General features: G+C 45.9%; 1 protein-coding gene across 1 annotated transcript in view; it reads left to right on the top strand.

The window, feature by feature from the left end:
* The window catches only part of nxn (nucleoredoxin), a 92927-nt gene that overhangs the window by 51166 nt on the left and 18902 nt on the right, over nt 1-22859 (top strand). Inside the window, exon 2 of the mRNA XM_084318578.1 lies at nt 20280-20401. Coding sequence (XP_084174704.1) covers nt 20280-20401 — 122 coding nt within the window. The remainder of the gene's footprint in view (nt 1-20279; nt 20402-22859) is intronic.

Here is a 22859-nt window from a genome sequence, read left to right as displayed (position 1 = left end):
GACCGTCCACCCCACAGGGTAATATGACCCTGAAAACTAAGACCCCTGTCTATCTGTTTCTAGGCCCCCTGTCTGTCGGTCTCTAGGCCCCCTGTCTGTCTGTCTGTCTGCCTGTCTCTAGGCCCCCTGTCTGTCTGTCTCTAGGCTCCTGTCTGTCTGTCTCTAGGCCCCCTATCTGTCTGTCTCTAGGCCCCCTATCTGTCTGTCTCTAGGCCCCCTGTCTGTCTGTCCACCTGTCTGTCTGTCTGTCTCTGGACCCCCTGTCTGTCCACCTGTCTGTCTGTCTCTGGGCCCCCTGTCCTTCCGTCTGTGTCCGGTGTTACGAACTCGAGCAGCCTAGTGGTAGTTTTAGCCTTAAAGGAACACGCCAACTTTTTGGGAAATTAGCTTATTTGCCATCTACCCTGGAGTTAGACAAGCAGATACATACCATTTTCTTCTCTGTGCATGGATTAGGCTTCTAAGGGATTTACCACGTGGGGAAAAATATATATATATTAGCCCAGGCAGCAGTGGTTGGGCAAAAAAAAATTCTGCGTATATTATCTGCTTAGAAAACGAAAATGACTAATTATGTTTTTGTATTTCTCCACGTGGTAAATACAAAGGTCACAACTAGGGATGTCCCGATCGCATTTTTTTGCTCCCGATCCGATCCCGATCATGTGATTTTGAGTATCTGCCGATACCGATCTTTCCCGATCCGATCTTTCACATTGGTAACCAATTTGATGCATTTTTGTCAGAAGCGAGACAAGCCTGCCTGAACTTGCCTCAATAGCCACAGTCGAGCGTGTCGGCTCACATTTCATTCACCATACGAGAAATTTGTTTGCACATTAGTATACGTTCACAGTGTTCCGACTTACGTAATGATTTGCTCCATTTTGTTCTGAAACGCCGACGACTAATCCTCACAAAGCGAATGTTGACGTTATCCAGGTGAACGTTCTTCATTCAAGCGAGGCATTGCAATCGATACCGTTATACAGCTGTTTGGCAAAGCACCAGCGCCGAGTCCCCCCATTCCTTTGCTGGCTCTAGTCACATAACGTGACGTTTTGGTCGTGTTGAACGCACACGGAACGTCCGTCTTGCAAACATTGCAACTGGCTATTGGACTGGCTTCGGTTTCACATTTTGTCTAGCTGCTCCGAGTCATCAGGTGGACATAACCTGCCGGTGTTTACTTGCGGGAGCGACGCGTTGTGAGGTCTGCTATTTTCGGCATACATCACTGTCAGGACCTAGCATGTCCTTCATGCTCTGTAAATAACCTATGTACAAATACCGATATGCCCTACTATGTTACTTGTTTATTGCACAATGTTGTTTTATTGGATTCTATTATATGTTGTTGCTACTGTATTGCACATCGTTGCGGGCAAGACCACCCGCATTTCATTGTATACTTGTATGCCGTGACAAATAAAACTCTTGACTTGACTTGACTTGACTGTCGTGCGACGGTGTAAATAAAAGGAAATGTGTTTGTTTTGGCAAATTTTTCTGCTCTGTGTGACAATAAATAAATTAATGATATGTAATTTAAAACCAAAACTAAGGCCTCAGTATGAGTTTAAGACGTGAACATGGTCATGTTTGTTGAATAAAATAAGTTTTATTTGGAGTGTATTTCGTGACTGTTGCTGCTACACTGGCACACCTACTTCCAGTGAATGACGCTAAGCTAGGCTAACAGTGCGGCTGTTCCCTAAGCCTAATGCAATGCACGGAGAAGAAAAGGGTATGTATTATCTGCTTGTCTAACTCCAGGGTAGATGGCAAATAAGCGAATTTCCCAAAAAGTTGGCCTATTCCTTTTTTAAGTGTAGTATTGAGGGGAAACATAATAAATTGTCTGGTTTTAAAAGAGAAATAAATAACCGTAGGGTTAGTTTACCAACTCATGTACACCAGATCACTGGCCCGGCCAGCTCTGTCTGGTACCTCCTGGGCAGCAGCACCTGGCGGCGGTCAATCCGGTGATGGTTCAAGTTTTTTTATAGCTTGGTTGGTCCGGTGACAAAACAAATACTGCTTTTCTGCACAAATAAAGTTCATGGGTGTTCACCACCATGAATAGGTTTCTGTCTCCTGGTAAAAGGGCTTCCTCCGTGTGCTACAAGCCTCTCCTCTTCCGTGTGTATCACCCAGTTCACAGTCCTCTGGAAACACCAGTTGACTTTATTTCGATTTTTTTGTTCCCTCTTTCCAGTGTACACGTACGTGCGCACTCGGTTATCGAGCAATGATTCACCCATTTTATTTATCTCAATGAAAAAACCTGTTGTAGACGGAATGGAAATGAAATGGAAAAGGAAAGTAGAGAAACCCCAATCACTCCTGTCTCTCTCTCGCTCTGTCTGTCGGTGATATCTCTCTCTCTGTCTCCACTCTTTCTCTGTCTCTCTCTCTCTCCCCATCTGTCTGTCTCTCTTTCTCTCTCTCTCTCTCCCATCTGTCTGTCTCTCTGTCTGTCTGTGATATCTCTCTCTGTCTCCGCTCTCTCTCTCTTTCTCTGTCTCTCTCTCTCTCTATCTCTCTCTGTCTGTCTGTCTGTCTGTCTGTCTGTCTGTCTGTCTGTCTGTCTGTCTGTCTGTCTGTCTCTCTTTCTCTCCCCTCTCTCTCTCTTTCTCTGTCTCTCTCTCTCTCTCTCTCCCCCCATCCGTCTGTCTGTCTGTCTCTCTCTCTCTCTCTCTCTCTCTCTCTCTGTCTCTGTCTCTGTCTCTGTCTCTGTGTCACTACAGCTCCCTCTCCTGCCATCTCCGCTTCTCTCATGTAGCCTCTCTTACTGAATATCCCCTCAGTCCACTCCCACTCCTTTTCAGTGTTTTTTCTCAAATGTTTGCCTGTATGTTAGCATTCAAATGTTGGCTTCTGTACACCAGACCACACAGTTCTTCAGAGCCAACAGTGTGTGTTGCATGAATCATATTACCTTCTAAATGCACAATATTATAGTCCGGTGCATGACCATACACCAACCATATTATACTCCTGTCACTGCATGACCATACACTAACCATATTATAGTCCTGTGTATGACCATACACTAACCATATTATAGTCCTGTGTATGACCATACACTAACCATATTATAGTCCTGTGTATGACCGAAGGGTTTTACATTGGAGTGGAAGCATAAATGCATTATTAAAGACGAGAGGTTGTGCAGTTTTCGGTGTCGTTTTTGGGGTCAGGTGTTGGTACTTTCCAAATGTCATGGATTGCCTGCCTATACAACTCTTAAGTATATATAGTCTGTTCAAAGATGGACTTGTGTTTTTTTGCCTCGATTGTTCAATTATTCACTTGAAAGAGTTTCAATGTGTTCGCTGGAGACAAATTTGAAACATGTGCAACAGTGCCTTTTAACATTTTGCAATGCTTGGGTATTGCAATTTGATACCATGAATGATGGAAATGCGTTATTCCACATTTATTTAATTTCCCTGCGGTGCAAATCTAAAATCATAACCTTGTGGGCTGCAGAATGTCTAAATATTTTTATTCTTATTACTTTTATCATGTCTATTTTATTACCTATTTTATTATTCTATTTTATTATTTGTAACTTTGCACAATCGAGGCGGGCATGGCCACCTTCATTTCACTACATGTCTCGTGTATGTATGTGACAAATAAAACTCTTGAATCTTGAATAAATGATTCCCACGAGCAGAAGCTCTCGAATCGGGTGCCAGACGAAATCCAAGGCCTTTTGACTTTCAAACGCTTTTCAACGACCACTTTTAATTTCGAGAGTGTCGTCGAAGGAACATGATTACGTAGACTTTAATTCATGACATTTAAATAAAACCATTATACTGGGCATCGGATTATTAATACAGTCAAAAGGTGTGGGGGTGGGGAGTGGTACAATACTACACTGATCCTCTTTTACTCCAACTGGCTGCGGCCAATCCTTGCTGATCTGATATGAAAGCATAACGTCAGACAGCAGATCCGGGGGAGGGAGGATGGGGGAGATGGTAATAGGAGTGCGTGTGTGTGTGTGTGTGTGTGTGTGTGTGTGTGTGTGTGTGGGAGGGGGAAGGGGGGGTAGGCCATGAAGGAGGCTAGTAGTGAAGGGTTTGTGATAGGATGGGTGTGGTGTGGGTGGGGGGTGTGTCCAGATGTACAACTCGGCAGTAAACTCGTGAGGCCTGCCTCGAGCAGCAGGGAAACAGATGTGCCTTTTAATGAGCGTAAGACTGGAGGAGGAAGCGGCCCTAATGGATGGATATAAAGTGTCACACAATGTAACCCAATGTCACTAGCGTAGCTTAATCCGCTGGCCCGGGTTATAGACGCAGAGACAGAGAGAGGAGCCCTCGGGGAGGGGGAGAGGGGAGAGCTGACGTGAAGGTGCGCGCCGCCACCCCTTGTCTTTGTGAGACTTTGTGAGCCCACAGTTGCGTATCCGTCTATTTGTGGCTGTGTCACGGCCTACTGGGATGTCGTTGTGTGTCGAAGAAAACTGTATGGATTGGACACACCTTGGACTGAAGGCAGCTGTCGGGCTCGGAGAGATTGTGCGTGCGTGTGTGTGTGTGTGTGTGCGCGCGTGTGTGTGTGTATCTATATAGGCCTAGCTGTGTCTGGTGTCGTGCCTCTGCTGCGAGTGTGTGTTATTTTATGATGCAGAGGGGTGGCAGAGTGTCAGTGTGATTTATGAGGCTCCCTGCTGGCTATGGAAGATACAATGGGACCAAGAATATACCCTCACAAGAACACACAAAGCATATGTCTCCACATGCATCATGCCACACGTCTATATATTACACTTTATTGGTTAAGTCTATAACATTATATTTAGGACCAGCAGGCTATCGGCCTCATCGGGGGACGATGGTAATCTACTATTTAACCTTTACTTAAACCAGGCATGTTACAGGCATGAATACATTTCTATTTACAGGAATAAATGCACAGTGCTCTGTTATTTATGACTAATAGAATCAGTGTTTGTTGTGTGTCTTCTCTTGTGAAGATACTGCAGGAGACCACTAATCTAATCTGCAAAAAATTTAAAGATGTGTGCAAGATATAAGATGCTATCTTAATAATTAGCAGTCAATAATGACCCTTCAATCAAACTCAGCATGACGTTGAGAGACGGCCTCCGTTTAACAGTCACCAGAAATCAATATCAAATCATATTCCACATTACATAATGTTAATGCTCCTTCTGTAGATGGGCCTAAAGTGTAAGCGCTGAAGAAGATACTATATAAATAGTTAAACACAACACACTTTTTTTAGGTTAGAAAAGAGGTTTCGTCCGCCTCGCCCACCAAGAAGAACATTGATAATACGTCTCTACGCTGTAACTTCTGTTCCGGTCTATTATTATTGATAATAGTACCTTCTGTTCCCTATCTATTAATATTAATGTGTAGTGTTTTTAAGCTGTGGCTCCAGACTCCTCGGTGTGCTCGTCTGGAGGAGTGTGCGTTTCCATGCAGGGGTCAAACAGAGGTCACAACAAGGAAGTAGTCACTTTAGCACACCAGCCACCCCCCCCCCCCCCCCCCCTGGCACTCCAGGAACCTGGCACACGCCTCCAGCCCAGACGTGAAAACATAATGCTATTATTAAAGCATGTGAATTGTTGCTTCATTTAGCTAAAGTTATTTGTTGAAAGCAAAATGCAGGTTGTGTGAATGGCTTCATTCACTGTGTCTTGCTGATGTTGAGCTGTAGGTGGTTTATGTAGTGGTCATAGATCGTAGTGGCATGTTCTTTGTTATTTTCATTTTGTGTGTGTGGGTGTATGTTGGCAGTCTGGCATTTTCGCCAAACAAGTATTGCTACATAGCAAGTGAATGTTTGCTTAAATCATGTTGAACCTCCGGAATGTTGTAATCTTGTGTATAATGTAATTTATCTGTATACTTATTTGATATTTTGCAACAACTATCCGTCCTGGGTTCAACATGTAATTGGTGGATCCAAATAATCACTGTTTTGCGTGTGTCTGTGTCTGTGTGTGTGCGTCTGTGTCTGTGTCTGTGTCTGTGTGTGTGTGTGTGTGTGTTTTCCCGGACCACCCTCAGCCAGCGTTCATTCCATACTGTATTGGATTACAGATAATGCATGTAATGCATGTAATGCCTCTGCCAGGCACCAGGCAACGACTCCCAGAGAAATGTACTCCCGTAGTGGTCCTGCAGTCATGAGAGCGGCCCATCATTGTGAGTGTGTGAGGCCAATCTCTGAGGCGCTGTCGGGCCCGCTCCAGCTGGGTCAGAGCCAGGCTTACCCCTCTCTATCAACTTCATCTCTGTTCAACCCAGCGGGCTTAAACTACTTGATGAAATGTACTGTAGGGCCATAGATCAGGCTGGGTATGCAAATCGACGACGATAGTCAGTTCATTTAATTTCAAACCTTTATTTAAACTCAAAAAGCAACTGATGTTTGTGACATACCAATACTGATGTAGTATAAGGAGGTACTAGCTTACCAATAATGATGTAGTATAAGGAGGTACTAGCTTACCAATAATGATGTAGTATACGGAGGTAGCTTATCAATAATGATGTAGTATAAGGAGATAGCTTACCAATAATGATGTAGTATAAGGAGATAGCTTATCAATAATGATGTAGTATAAGGAGATAGCTTACCAATAATGATGTAGTATAAGGAGGTAGCTTATCAATAATGATGTAGTATAAGGAGGTAGCTTACCAATAATGATGTAGTATAATGAGATAGCTTACCAATAATGATGTAGTATAAGGAGATAGCTTACCAATAATGATGTAGTATAAGGAGGTAGCTTATCAATAATGATGTAGTATAAGGAGGTAGCTTATCAATAATTATGTAGTATAAGGAGGTAGCTTATCAATAATGATGTAGTATAAGGAGATAGCTTACCAATAATGATGTAGTATAAGGAGGTAGCTTACCAATAATGATGTAGTATAAGGAGGCAGCTTACCAATAATGATGTAGGATAAGGAGGTAGCTTACCAATAATGATGTAGTATAAGGAGGTAGCTTACCAATAATGATATAGTATAAGGAGGTAGCTTACCAATAATGATGTAGTATAAGGAGGTAGCTTATCAATAATGATGTAGTATAAGGAGATAGCTTACCAATAATGTAGTATAAGGAGGTAGCTTACCAATAATGATGTAGTATAAGGAGGCAGCTTACCAATAATGATGTAGTATAAGGAGGTAGCTTACCAATAATGATGTAGTATAAGGAGGTAGCTTACCAATAATGATATAGTATAAGGAGGTAGCTTACCAATAATGATGTAGTATAAGGAGGTAGCTTATCAATAATGATGTAGTATAAGGAGGTAGCTTACCAATAATGATGTAGTATACGGAGGTAGCTTACCAATAATGAGATTGTATAAGGAGGTAGCTTACCAATAATGATGTAGTATAAGGAGGTAGCTTACCAATAATGATGTAGTATAAGGAGGTAGCTTACCAATAATGATGTAGTATAAGGAGGTAGCTTACCAATAATGATGTAGTATAAGGAGGTAGCTTACCAATAATGATGTAGTATAAGAGGTAGCTTACCAATAATGATGTAGTATAAGGAGGTAGCTTACCAATAATGATGTAGTATAAGGAGGTAGCTTACCAATAATGATGTAGTATAAGGAGGTAGTATAGTTCTGACTACATGATTGCTGCTGTCGATAGGTAAACAGTGTTGTGGTAAATCATTATTGCCCACAGAGGTCTTTTGTTGTTCCTGAGCTTCAGCGGTTACACCTACTTAATGATTTACCTATAAGGTATGTGTGTCTGTAGATGTAACTTCCTTCACATACAGCCTGCTTCATACTAATAGGCCTATGCTTGTGTGTGTGTGTGTGTATTATGCTGTTTGTGAAGGCATCCAGGACACATACTGTGCTCCAGAGAGAGAGAGAGAGACAGGCAGACAGACGGAGAAACAGAGAGAGAGACAGGCAGAGGGATGGAGAGAGAGAGAGAGAGAGAGAGAGAGAGTCTGTGTGGGGGCAGGGAAGCAGCCATGATTGTTCCAGACACCAGTGGGAGTGAAGAATGCACCCCCTGCTGCAGTGACCTTTGACCTTGCAGTATGTAGGCCTCAGGGGCAACCCAGGTCTTGCGGAGGGACAATGGGCGCAGATACCTATTGAAGCCCTGGCTTTTTACTCCTTTACAATCCCCCCCCCCCCCTCCTTTTTACGCTGCATTCTTCACTAAATACAAACTAGCCCGGCGGAGTCCGGCCATAGAGTCCAAGTTTGGATTTAGAGGCTGCATTCAGAGGAGTAGCTTTTGTCCCTTCATACATGGCAGGAGGGGAAACGCACCCCTCTCTCCTCTCTCTCCCTCTCTTACTCCTCTCTCACTCCCTCCTTCTTTCTTCTCTCTCTTTCTCTGCGCAGCTATTTTCCCCTAAAGCCCCCTGACACTCTGGCACCTGTTTTCCCTCACAAAACCGTTAATTTATCACTGAATTATTAACTAAGAGCCCACAATGTGTCTGGCACTCTATGACATGTCTTGACTGGAGGGGGGGGGGGGGGGGGGGGGGAGGTTGCCATGGTAACAGGGGCCTCTATTGGAAAAGCAATTTAACCGGCGCATCAGTCTGCACAAGGGATCCACCGCCACAACGGATGAGCCAATGAATATTTTAGGGTACAAATATGATATAGCATAATAACGTGCCTCGTTTAAGGAGCAGGGGGGCCAATGTGAGACGCCTTTGCGACTTGAGCATTTCTGGGTTTTTTTCCCCCTATTTTCCAGGAAGAGCATTTATCTGTCATAATGGAGGTGTTCTAAACGAGGACAGGTGTCTGTAATGAGCTCAGCGGAGCGGAACGAGAGGCCTGTTAATGTTTACATTTGGCCTGCGTTCGCCCGAAGGTCTTCCAGTATGACTAACGAGAGCAAACAATATAATATGTGGAATAATGGAATGTAATATTATAGAGTTCGTCACCATCCTAATGTAGTGCAAGGGACAATAACTAAATAATATACAGAGAAAAGCGGATGGTAAACGTGACTCGTTTGCTTATTGAGGAAGTAAGAGACGGCTAAGTGAAATGCAAAATAGAGGTGATTCATAACCGGAGGAGATTTACTTTTCTGTGGCCGAAGACGAGGAGCGGTGAGATGGATCGGGTTCCTTCGAGGATTCAGAAATGGTAGAAGAGAGTGTGGAAGAGGAACCATGGCCTGGAGATATGAGAGAGAGAGGGAGGTCCCCTTTCCAGACCAGCTCCACCTGGGAGCCACTACACACACGGCCAGCACTGGGAATCTCACTTGGATACAGGCAGCTATGCTTGGGGGAAAAGGAGAGCACAGGGGAGGGGGAGTTACTGCACTGAGGGTTTAGAGCGCTTGAAGACAAGGTGGAGGGCAGCTGTGAGGGCCGAGGAGAAGAGGAGGCATGGGGCTCGAGAAAAAGTTTTTTTTTTTTTTTTTTTTTTATCTTTTTTCCCCTCCTTTTTCCGATTTTTCTCCCATCCCACTGTTAGTCGTTTATGCCAATTCCCAACCCCCTTCCTGGTTGTTGCGGCACTCCCCACCCCCCCCCCCCCCCCCCCCCCTACTGTTGGTCCGGGAGGCCGGAGACTGTCACATGCTTTCCTCCGACACATGTGCAGCCAGCCGGCAGCCAGCCTGGCAGCGCAGATTCTCACCGGGAGAGTGTAACGTGTGGAAGGTCGCACTACCTTTCTCTAGATCCTACCATCGCTGTGCAGGCGCCCCGACCGAACTGTAGGGGTCGCTGTCCACAACGCCCAGGACCCACCCACGGCTTCCCTCCCCCTAACTCAGTCAAACGAGTTAGTATAGCGATCAGCCCGAGCCAAGGCAATGCTGACTCTCCGGGAGTCGAGACCGCAGCCTCTTGCATTGGTGACGAGCACAATCTCCGCTACGCCACCTGACCGCCGAGAAAAAGGGAGTTAACGATATTATAGTGGGGGGGGGGGGGGGCGACAGTGGCTCAGGAGGTAGAGTGGTCGTCTAGTTGTATATATACAATCAAAACTCTTCATATTTGTTCATGCTTCACTGTTCATACTTTTTGCATATTACTGCTCAATTGCACAGCCCTGCTAAATATTCCATCCCACTGTATTGTTGTTTTTATTCTAATTAGTGTATGTACTTGACCACACCGTGCACAATTGTACAGCCCTGGAATATTTTATTTTATAATTGTATTCTATTCTATTGTGCTTCTATTTTAATTTGGCTTATATTCCATTTTATTTTATTCTACCGTAATTGTCTGTCCGTTAATGTCGCACCAAAAACGACCAAATCAAAGTCCTGGTATGTGTAAACTACTTAAAGTAAAGACCTTTCTGATTCTGATTCTGGCACTTGGAAGGTTCTCGGTTCGATTCCCGGGCAGCGTGTCGAAGTGTCCTTGAGCAAGACACTTCACCTGGCATGGTTGCCTCCGCCGTCGGTGTGTGAATGTGTGAGTGAATGCCTGGGTGAATGTGAGGAACAAAATTATAAAGCACTTTGGATAAAAGCTGCTATATAAATGCACCAATTTAGTCAGGAGATGGAGGAACCTCTGTTACACTACTAAACTGAACTAGCATAGTCAGGAGATTCATTCATCCATCTATCCATTCATTCATTCATTCATTCAATCAATCCTTTATTTAATCTCAAAAAGACCATTGAGAGCAACGTCTCGTTTTCAATGATACAGCACGATTTAAATAAAACGATTTAAAAGCAAACTGGTGTGAAATGGTCGGTTGTTAAGGATTTAAATGGCTGAAGGATACTGATGTATTGAATTTTAAGGTACACTGCAGGACATTCCCACGTGTCGGGGGGGGGGGGGGGGGGGGGGCAGAAGCTAAAGGCAGATTTTCCAATTTCAGTGCAAACTGTGGGGGTCTAGACTAGAGAGTGTAAGATGGAGGAACTAACACGTTATTAAACTGAACCGGTGCAGTCAGGAGACGGAGCAGAGGGACACATGGATGTGACCGGCCGAGTCTCCATGTCTGATTCTTCACCCAAGGACCCAAGAGCAGGGCTTCCAATCCAAAAACCAGTGGCTGAAACCTGCCTTGACACATGAATAATAACAGCAGCATCCGCTTGTACACGACACCAGTGGGAAGGGAAGACGGTCTGAATCCAATTTCGGTGGAGGAAAAAAATGTACTATGCTTTAGGCGAGAGTTTGGTTTCTCCGCTGTCTAGACACCACCATCACGAGAGACGTCTTTAGATCCATTTTTTTTTTTGTCTCAAGCGATACGGGATGCATGAGAACTTGTGTTCGATCCTGTGGTTTTCACACCTTAAAAACAAATAAAAAACATTAGTCCAGCTCAGCCTCCACTCTCCTGGCTGTCCACAGTAAACCTTTAACGGCTGGAGTTCACACACCACCTGCAGGCCGGCTCTATAAAGAGACCCAATAAAACACTGATGCTTTGGTTGAGCATGTCCAGAGGGGACCCAGTCAGTCAGTCAGTCAGCTCAATCACACACACAGACAAACTCCACGGCTCATCGAGGAGATGACAGGAGAGCCTTTAAATGTCCTCCCATCACGGAACGGCTTCACGCGTCGACCGACCCCCCCGACAGATGCCCCGTTTAAGTGGTCACCTGACCGTTACCCCTTCTGACGATATTAAACGGTTCGCTCTTCGTCCCCCCGGCAGTGCTCTTAACCCCCCCCACCCACCCCCGTCGAGACATATGTCTCAGTCTTCTGACTATAAAATCAAATCAAACTGAGACATGGCTCTGGTTTCCGTTGCCTGGTCGCTGTGCTTTGATACATGTGGAATGCATTACCGATTTTATAGAGCTCTCGAGCTCTGCGTACCAACCCGACAGAAATGCGCCACAGCAATAAAAGGGAAAAAAGAAAACCACAACGTCGTGAATGGGGGGATTATTTGGGGAACATTTTTGTACTGCACTAAAAAAGCACTGAGAATCGACCAATTGGTTAAATTAGATTATATGGGCCTACCGTTGTCCAACTATGATTTAGATCCAGGTTATTTATCGGGAATGGAAACCTTATGGGTGTGTCGGCCATATATTTTTTATAATCGCATCCTAATATGCTAGACGAAACTAAAATAAAAAACATTCTCCTCGTTATTCAAGATTCAAGATGATTTATTGTCATGTGCACAGTTAAACATGACAGTTTGCCGTACAATAAAAAACGTACTTTGTACTTTGATCACACAATACTAGAATGAACAACTTAAATACAAGCGGGGTGCTAAAATAAGGAGATCTTAAAAAGAAATGGTAGAAGATATATACAATTACAAGAGTGAGTAACATTAACATTATTGCACGTTCCGTTCACAGTGTATAGGATCAAGTCGTTTACAAATATAAATATATGGAGGTGACGATGGGTCACAGCAGAATTGGGTCATTTTTTTAACCCAATTCGTCTTTGGTTGGTTGGTTGTGGACGTGGCTCGCTCCACTTGTTCCGCTTCAACGATCATGAAAGAAGAAATTAAACATCTACCTATTCTCCTGAAAGATAAAGAACTATGTCCCCTGCCACGGGCAGCGCAAGGTGATACACGGGCATTCTTTTGTACCAGTGCTGAACCTCCTTTGTCGCTGCACTCTTACAAGGGGTCTGGCAGAAGCCCGGGGTCCGACAGGCCCGGTGAAAGACGATCTGTGGGACGACGGGGGCTGGACCCGAGGAGAGGTGAACAGAGGACGGTTACTGGAGGAATCCCCCCCCCCCCCCCCCCCCCCCATTAGGGTTATAGAGCGGCACTCAACCAGCCGGCGTGCTGAGGACTGAGGCTACTGAAAGTCCCACTGCGGGAACGGACTCTCTCGCTTTGGTCCCCGGGGGGCCTCGATGGAACGAGTGTGTAGGGAGCCGTAGGAGAGAGAGGTTGGGCAAATGGAACGACTGCAGGGGGGTTTGAATGGGGAGCGAGCCAAAAGTGAAGCAGATGTGTATGTGTTTAAGGTTTCGGGGGTGGGGGGGGGGGGGTGGGGGGGCACAGCAGGGAGTAGGGGGGGGGGGGGGCTCCCTAGCAAGCCTAACCCCTTTAAACCACAGAATGTTGCTAATAAAGTGCAACAGTGCAAAGAAGCATGAAAATGATCACCATCCATGACACTCAACATGGATATATGTGGACAACTGAGGAATTTATCCCCCCCCCCCCTCCCCTCTCTCTCATTCATAGAATGACATGGCCACGGGTAGTTAAAGGGATATTTCAGATTTTTGGACATTAAAGGTGCTAGATAGATAAACATATGTAGAGTAATCATTAAAACAAAGTATTAATAATAATAATAATAATAATAATAATAATAATAATAATAATAATAATAATAATAATAATAATAAATAATAATACATCCACAGAGCTCTTAGAAAGATGCAGAATAAAAGTATTGTTTTTCCCCCCGATAAAAAATATTGATTAATAATTTAAAAGATTGTGGGCGGGTCCGAAATGAATGTTGTTGTTTACATGTTGCGTGCATGTATCGCCTCCCTACTTGCCATTTTCCCACATGGAATGCACGCTGGTGCTCTAGTGCGATATCTAGTGGCTGAATGTTATCTCTATACCACCTTTAAGTTGTATGAAATGCTTGCCAGTTGCCAGTAGTGTAGTCGATGCAATGCTTTATTGGCTTACTTGCCGAGTCCCATGGTCCGTGATGATGGCAGGTGGTAATGAGAAGTTTAAAAAAATGTGAAAAATACTGTTGGAAAATAGCTATTGCAGCTTTAAAGCCCAAACTATCCCTTTAAGTAGCGCAGTCACTAGCTGATTCTAGCTGGTTTGCCCTCTGTGGCTTTAACGACTAAATCTGCATTTTCTGGAGAAAATGGTGGTTTCTGATCGCCGGGGGGGTGATGACCCCTTCAGCTCTTCCACGCGAGATGCATACAGATAGGTAGCTGCATTCGGTGAGAGTTAGTTTAGCCTGTTACACCTGATTCTGTCCACAGACACTCGCTGATCTCCTGGCCCCCTCGCTCGCTGGGAAGCCCCTTACGCTGCCCCCCCTCTGCCTCGATAAGTGGAACCGCAACCACGCGTGATCCAATTAGTATGATGAGCACCCGGGCCTATAGTGTGAGGCTAATGCCTGCATGTCTGAGAGAGAGTAAATGGATTGTTAGTATGGATTTCCATGTCCCCCAGGAGTCTTACCAGTCGGTGGGGTCTCTGCGGGGGTTATTGACGTACATAATCCACTGTGTAACCGTGTAGCCAAGCCTCGTCTCCGACGTCGGTCTGGCTAATATATGGAGGTGCCCTGCCAATATGAGCTAGAGAGTGGAAGGAAGTGAGCCGTTTTTGCTGCGGCGATGCTGTAGTCTTAATTCTTATTCTACGCATGGGAGTAACATATGAGATCTTTGGAGCCATTTTATATTGCTCTACAAGGCACAGACGTTTGCTGCAAAATGAGTAAAACATTCTATGAGAGGCTTTAGACTTCATCTAAACGAAACAAAATCTCTTTTGCATATGTGAGCTACCGAGTTGGGAATGAGAACGGACTAGACGGGGTGATTTGTGTGTTTCTTTTTTAAGCATGGCGTATCCTATTCCTACCCCCCCCCCCCCCCCCCCCCCCCCCCCCCCCATCTCTGTTTATTGTCTAAACTCTATAATATGCTGGCTGGCCCACAAATGAGACCTTGTTTAGGGGGGAAACGTTAATTGTGATCACTACACTATCGTGTTGTGTTTTCATGATAATAGAGGAGGGATGATGACTGAGGTTTCGGGGAGAAAAAAACAAATCCAGCTATTTTCAACATTTTTACGAGCACCAACCGTACACCCCCCTTGGCAAATTCTTGTGTTTAACACAAAGACTGTCTCCGTAGAGAGTTTTACAACCGCATTGAGCCAAGCCAGTGACATGAATGACAGGCCAATCATCTTACCTTGAATTATGGTGACGACTGATGAGCTGTGTCACACACACACACACACACACACGCACACGCACACACACTCTTGCGTCTCTACAGGTAAATGTAAACCCTGAGAGATGTTGTGCCTTGTGGAGCTCTAAGTCTGAAGTGCTGCAAACCACCAGACAAGAGATAATTCTGGGACACAGTGAATTAGAGGTAGGCTTCTGTTGTGAAAGGAGGTGAAAGGAGATGGAATTGGCTCTGCCTCTCTGTGTTCGCTGAACCGATCTCGGTGCAGCAGTCCTCTCCTAGCTGCGGGGCTCGTCACCTTGATGGGATTGAAGGAGGTCCAGATTGGATTCACACACACATGCCCATCTTCCGGCACACACTCTCTTTGTGCTCTTACACTGAACGTGCAAGATTTTCTGCAATTACCCAGAAATCACATTAGAGGGCGGTGTAACGTGTGTATCAGCATGGTAAACGGATTTGGTTTCCATTTGTATAATAACCCCAGACCCCCAAAAAAAGAGAAGAGATTATTTTAGCTCAAAGCAATGACTTTTTATATTACTCTTTATTAAAAGAACAGATGCCTATTATCCATTTCATAGATTAAATGTTATTGTAGCCTCTGTGTAATCCTTCGATGGCCAGTCTGTTTCCGTCATCGCAGTGTTAGCGCGCTGAGCTATTTCGTGATACTTCCCTCCTCTCAATCCCCCTTCTTTTTTTATCCACTTTTTCTCCTTATTTTTAAATTTTTCTCTCATCCCAATTTCGCCTTGCCAATTCTCCCTTCAATTCTCCCCTCCCCTGTCTCGAATGTTGCTAGACCATGCCTCCCACTGGTCGGCTGCAGTGAGGACCAAGCCTTGCATCACGTGTCCCCTCCGGTACACGAGGAGGCAGCTGTCGCATCTTTTCACTGCACAGCGCGATCTCTCAGTGGCGAGGAGTAACGCGTGGGAGGCTCACGCTGCCCCCGATGCTTCCTGATTCTGCTGTACAGGCGCACCAACCGACCTGTAGGAGTCGCTGTCCACAACGTCCGATCCCCACCCACCGGCTTTCCCACCCCCTAACACTGCCAGTATGAACGACCAGCCAAGCTGGTAGCAACGCAGAGAGCTGGGCTCGAACCCAGCATCTCATGCGTTAGTGGCGAGCGCCTTGCCCACTGCGCCACTTAGCCGCTTCTCAATCCCCCTTCTTGATATCATTCTACCTGTTTTGCCTCCTTAAGTGTGTGTTGTCGTCGGCCGCCCCTCGCTCTCGCTGGCCCGAGCTAACGGTCCAACTCGCATCACAAGCACCCCGGCCCTTCATGTCAGACGACACCGAGGCGAGCGAGAGTCTGCCGACTTTCACAGATGTACTGCTGGACACGTAGGTTACCGGAGACCAGAGGAGTTAATGCCCCTAACCCCATCAATTTCGGAGGCAAGCGATTGTAGTTTCCAGAGGCCTGGGAGAGCCATGGGGAGTGTGGTAAATCTGTCGACTGTGGCAGGGCCCCTGAAGTTTGCTTTTTGAGGCACTTCCAGACCGACATGGTGAAAAGGCTCCGCGTTGTCTTCCCCTCCGCGGGAAAGGACGCCTGACCTCCGCACACCCAAAAGAAGGGGGACCCGCGCTCGACCCCGTTTGACTCCCAGGGGTCATCGTATGCCCTCTGCCTGGAGGGAACACACACACACACACACACACACACACACACACACACACACACACACATGTGAAACACACCAGTTATGCATTCTTCAGCCTCTCTCTCTCTCTCTCTCTCTCTCTCTCTCTCTCTGTACACATTAGAAGGTTCAAGTCTGGCTACTGCAGTGAAGTCATTGTTTTCATAGCAAGAGAAACAAAAGGTTTTCACGGGTCTTGGTGGTGAAACGGTAACTGAAACCCACTTCCAGCTCTCTCTCTCTCTCTCTCTCTCTCTCTCTCTCTCTCTCTCTCCTGAGCCCCATTGACGGCACAGTCCTGACTTCATTTGACCCGCAGCCGTTTAGAAAACCGCGCATCTTAAATCATTACATTACTTTGGTACCAAAGTACTTGGATCGGTCCGTTATAATGTGTGTCGGTTTTGGCCGAGCTGAGCTCACTGCTTCATTTTCCCTTCTCGGACGTGGGACTCCCAAGCTGGATTGTCCCACTGTCCACCTGATTCTTTAGCAAAGTCTTGAAGCCCTTATTTATTTTACCCACAGGAGTTGATTTCAGATTCAGATTCAGATTATTTTATTGTCACAGCTTTTTTAAATGTACATACATTCAGAAAAAAACGTGAGATGCTTATTTTTCCCGGCTCCTCAACTGTAATAGATTTGTAAACATAGTACACAACGTATATTCCATCTATACTAACTATAACTATAAGCTATAAATATAAATTAGATAAGCTATAAATAAACTAAAACTATAAACTAAACCAAATAAACTAAACATAATACACAGCGTATATTCTATCTATACAAACTATGCTACGCTAACTGTATAAATAGCTATAAACTAAAACTATGAACTAAACTATAGACTAAACATAATACACAACGTATATCCTATCTATACAAATGTATACAATATATATGTTTATACCTTAACATATATAAGGTATATGTTAGCAGCAGTGTGTGTGTGTGTAATGTGCTTGTGTGAGTCACAAAGGTGCTTTTGTGTGATGATTTAGAGACTGTCCGTCAGTAGTCTGTTTGCCCGGTGGAAGTAGCTGCTCAGTGTTCAGTGTTGATTTACAGACACGTCCTTATTTAAAGCAGTGTCCTAGCGGGAGTAGCCACGGGGACAGGGAAAGGTTCCACACGTGACGTGATACAGGCAAACACCCGTACTATAGTAGTACAACAACCACAGTCTGGTATTGTCGGCCACCGAGCTGTTCCACGGAGCGTTTTTCTTTTTATACCTCAATGGCTTGCTCAAGGGCACTCCGATGGTAGCTCTGGGGGGGGTGTTTGTGAGAGATTAGAGCCAAGGGATTCAAGCCGGTAACCTTCTACATCCACAGAGCTCTTAGAAAGGTGCGGAATAAAAGTATTGCTTTCCTCTCCCCCAAAAATGATTGATTAACACTTTGATTGCCTAAGGCTAAATTCATGATATACCATCCGTTGCCAGCTCTATTTAACATGGAGAAGTTCCCCTTCTTTGCAGGGCTATAACTTTTTAAATTCTATTGCTAGATTGCCATTATTAGGGCCCATTCAAGGTCCTATATGTATTGTTCATGGTGTAGCAACGTTAAACTTTTTCATTCACATATTCATACTAAAATATGATCTAAAGTATAAGTATGTTTTCATCTCTTTCTGCAGCTTTCTCCAGAACGTGATTATAGCCCCAAATGCATTATATTGATGATGAAATACAGTTTGATAGCAATCAGCGCGATATAAAAAATTCCAACTGGAAGTACTTCTGGAAGTTACTACACGTCATCTGATGTTGACCGGATGGGCGAGGGGGCGTTTATAATTCCGTGGGCAGCGTTATACCATTCATCTAATGTGGGACATATGTTCATCAGATCAGTTAGTATCGAACACGGAAATATTACACGCTAAAACTCACCCCAGTCTCCGCGGGCCGTTGGGCGATCAGCGTGGGGTAGACAGTTTTCCATTATGGGATGTAAAAATACCCGGTCCATTTCCAGGTTGTATAATGGTATATACGTCCAAATCATGTTGTTTATCGAGTTATTGGCAACGGATCGCTATGTATTGTGTCAAGATGGAGTCGCGGGAGCTATAGAGAGTGGCCGGAAGTAATATGGGTGATCAGCACTTCAGCCACATCACTTCCTGTTTGGCGCTTCTGCCGATCGGCCACCAGATGGCGCTCTTGAACCGCTAGAGGATTGAGAGGAGCTCTGAACTGTGTGTGAAGGCTGCGGATGGAAAATATGATTCCGATCACAGATTTTTGAAATATTGATATCAAAGACGAGTTACGGCGTCTTCGGCAACTTGAGCATGGCGGGGAAGGACGCCTAAACTCGTCCTTTTGGTGTGTTAATGAATTTATCATTTTAAAAGATTTGGGGCGGGTCCAAAATGAATGTTGTTGTTTACATGTTGTGTGCATGTATCCCCTCCCTACTTCCCATTTCCCCACGAGGAATGCACCTTGTATAAATTGCATGCTGGCTCTCCTGCCTAGTAGGACAACCACCACAGTCTGGTATTGTTGGCCACTGAGCTGTTTTCTTTTTTATACCTCAATGCCTTGCTCAAGGGCATTCCAATTGTAGTCGTTGCGAGAGGGGGGGGGGGGGGGGGTGGGGGGGGGGTTCTGAGAGATTAGGGCCGAGGATTCAAGCGGGTAACCTTCTGTCAACTGCGTCTGTGTCGTAAGTGAAGTGATGACCCTCCGCGGGGCGCCGGGGGGCCGGGGCTCTCCGGGAACCAGCCGCCGTCTCCTCGTCTCCTCTGATATGGAAAGTGAATCTTCAGATGTATGAAGTGCCCCTGATGATCCGCCGCCCTTTGATGTCGACGACTCGCTGAAAAACGGGTCTATAAATAGTATTCGGTTCACGTGGCAGATTTGCAGTCGTAAAAGAATATGTTCCCCCGTTTTTTTTTATGCGCCTGTATTCCATATCCAGCCAGTTGTGCAGTTGCCACTATAATTACATTTAGGGTCCCTCATAAATGCCTGTCAAAAAATTATGCATCGTATATATTCAACAAGCCTGAATAATTTACAGTGAAGTACTACACCGGAGGAAGCGGGACGATGAGGGGAAGCGCTGCCTCAGGAGTAGCGGCGCATGTACGGCAAAAGGATTTGTCAAGTGTGGGTTTTTCAACGGCGCGCTTATTCATGACACAGCAGGGGGCAAAGCGACCCTCTTGAATTTCCCCGCGACACCGGCGTCTTTCAAGTTGGGATCAGCCCTGCAAGCGGTTATGAGTCTCGCCTTCAGGAAACTCTCCGCGGGGCCCCCGGCTTACGCTGCTGTTTTTATTCACCCTGCCACCACATCTCTGAGTCTCTCTTACACTCGCCGTGTAAATACACACACGCGTATCGGTGTACACTTGCACAAGGTTTGTGTGTTTTTAGTGTGAGCGAGAGTCGCCCCCCCCCCCCCCCCCCCCCCCCCCCCGTTGTGTAAAACGCTTGATACCAATTGTGATCTGCTCCAGTGTCAACGTCTAAAGCGAGATAATTGCATTCTCCTGAAATGTATAATAATGAGACGAACAAAAAGAAAACACTGAATTAATTCGTTTTGAGACATTTACACTCACAATGTGCTCTTTCTCATCCCGTCACCCCTCTCTCTCTCTCTCTCTCTCTCTCTCTCTCTCTCTGTGCAGATGAAACTGTGGAACAAGTACAAAGTGACCAGTATTCCATCTCTGGTATTCGTGGACGCGGCCACAGGGAAGGTGGTGTGTCGGAACGGTTTACTGGTGGTCAGAGATGACCCTAAAGGTAGGCTAGCAGCGACCACACACACACACACACACACACACACACACACACACACACACTTCATTCCATGACCCCTATTAATCCCTGACCTTAACCCTTGCCCTTGATCTAATGCTAACACTCGTCTCTAAATATAGCCTCTCTTCCTAATGAGGTCCACAAAAATGGTCTTCACAATTTACTCCTCCTTGAGGTTCTCTATACTTGTGGGAGGCTTTGGCCCTCACAAGTTGCTAAGAACATAAATCACACATGCATGCACACACGCAAACACACACACACTCACACACACACACGCACACAATCACACACACACGCACACACACACACACACAAAACAATAATTTCTAGCCATAATTCCCCACGGAGATACCGCCGTGCCACATCCCTCAACGTTTGAGAGAGAAAGTCATATTTCACACCGCGTATATCTGCCGCATGTGTGTTGATGCTGCCGTACCTCTGGTGTGTTGCAAGAATATCATTCCCACGTGAGTTGCCCGCGTCTCTCCCTCCCACATCGGCAAGCCTATAATTACTTTGCTTTAAAAGAGGAGACAGCCAGTTAGCGAGAGCAGGCATGCATTCCACCCACGCTGGTATAGGGAGAGGGATGTCGACCGTGTTTGGCTGTAAGATCTCAATACTTTAACATCCTGCTCCGGAGACGCAGGACCGGCCCATTACTCAGACGAGGAGGGAGGGAGGAGGAGAGAGAGAGAGAGAGAGAGCGGTGGCTCTGGCACAGGAATAACAACCATGAGGATTTCACATGAGCAGCGAGCGCTGTGATAGATGCTCTGTCCGCCTAATGGATCCCGTGATTCATTAACTCATTTCACTACCACACTACAGACGGTTAACCTTTCACCACCACCGTCTGTAGTGTGGTAGTGAAAGGGTTGACCTTCTGTAGTGTGGTGGTGAAAGGGTTAACCCGTTGCCGCGTGGCAGTGAAAGGGTTAACCTTCTGTATTGTCACAGTGAAAGGGTTAACCCTTTGGTAGTGTGGTAGTGAAAGGGTTGACCTTCTGTAGTGTGGCAGTGAAAGGGTTAACCATTTGGCGTGTGGCGGTGAAAGGGTTAACCGTCTGTAGTGTGGTGGTAGTGAAAGGGTTAACCTTCTGTAGTGTGGTGGTGAAAGGGTTAACCCTTCGGTAGTGTGGTAGTGAAAGGGTTAACCTTCTGTATTGTCACAGTGAAAGGGTTAACCCTTTGGTAGTGTGGTAGTGAAAGGGTTGACCTTCTGTAGTGTGGCAGTGAAAGGGTTAACCCTTTGTCGTGTGCAGTGAATTGTTAACCGTCTATAGTGTGGTAGTGAAAGGGTTAACCTTCTGTATTGTCAGTCGTAAAGGGTGCGTTGTTGTTAGTTGTTGTTGTTGTTACGGCAGCAGCCGCAAAGGGGGGCGGTTGGAGGCGTGGGCCATTGATTATGTTGTGATGTGGAGGATCTGTTTTTAGAGGCCATTACGGGTGTCTTTCTCCCAGGAACACAAAGTTGTTGTTGTGTTTTTCCCCGCACTTTCTGCATTTCTACATTCTGCCCGTGCACCAATCTCTATAAATGGGGAACTGTGTTTTATGTGATGAGGCTGTGTGATGAAATGGTCATATATAGATAATTTTTGTGTGTGTGAGAGGGAGAGCGAGGGAGAGAGAAAGAAAGAGAGCCAGGCATAGAGACAGACAGAGAGAGCGAGAAAACACACAAAGAGGGAGATGGAGATGGAGAGCCTATGATGACACTATTTGGTTTCGACTCAATGTAACCATTAACAATGATATCAGCTGAGTAAGGGTTTGCGATACAGTGGGGTAGAATGCGGTTGAGAGAGAGGATTCAGGACCCCCCCCCATCCCCTCTCTCTCTCCCTGTGATGAAAGGCCTGGCTTGAGTGGCAGCGGCCCGGCCCGGAGCGTGAGGATGGAGTGCATTTTTACAATGGGGGACGACCATAAAGGGCCGGGACGGAGCGGTGCAGATGTGACGCTGCTGCCTAATGAAGCCCCGCAGAGCCGGCCCGGCGAGGAGAAAGAGGCCTTTGTGCACGACGCCGGGCCTTACGCCGCTTTATTTATGATCACTCTTTTTTTCAGTCGGTCATCCTAAATGCATCTCCAGCGCTTGTCGCCGGACAATGAAGACACCTTGAAAGGAGGGGGGGGGGGGGGGGAACGGGAGCAGGGTGAAAAGAAAGGGAGAAAGAGAGAGTGGGTGGGGGGGGGGGGACGTATCGCCGGCGGCGGCTCTCGTTCGCTGGGGGAGGAGGAGGGGGGGGGGGGGGGGGTGCATGGCATGGCATGGCTTTCAATCGTCATTATTAAAGCCACGTTTTACATCTGCTGCGCTGTCCCATTTCCAGACGCAGTTGACACCGAGCAAAAAAAAAGAAAAAGAGCCTGTGCATCGGAGATGCAACATATGTATGACAAATGCTTGGCACGTTAATATCCAACAGCCG

Source organism: Notolepis coatsorum (assembly GCF_963971535.1).
Source record: "Notolepis coatsorum genome assembly, chromosome: 1".
Taxonomy (NCBI): Eukaryota; Metazoa; Chordata; class Actinopteri; order Aulopiformes; family Paralepididae; genus Notolepis; species Notolepis coatsorum.
The sequence above is the reverse complement of the archived record's forward strand: the minus strand, read 5'-3'. Positions and strand labels throughout refer to the sequence as shown.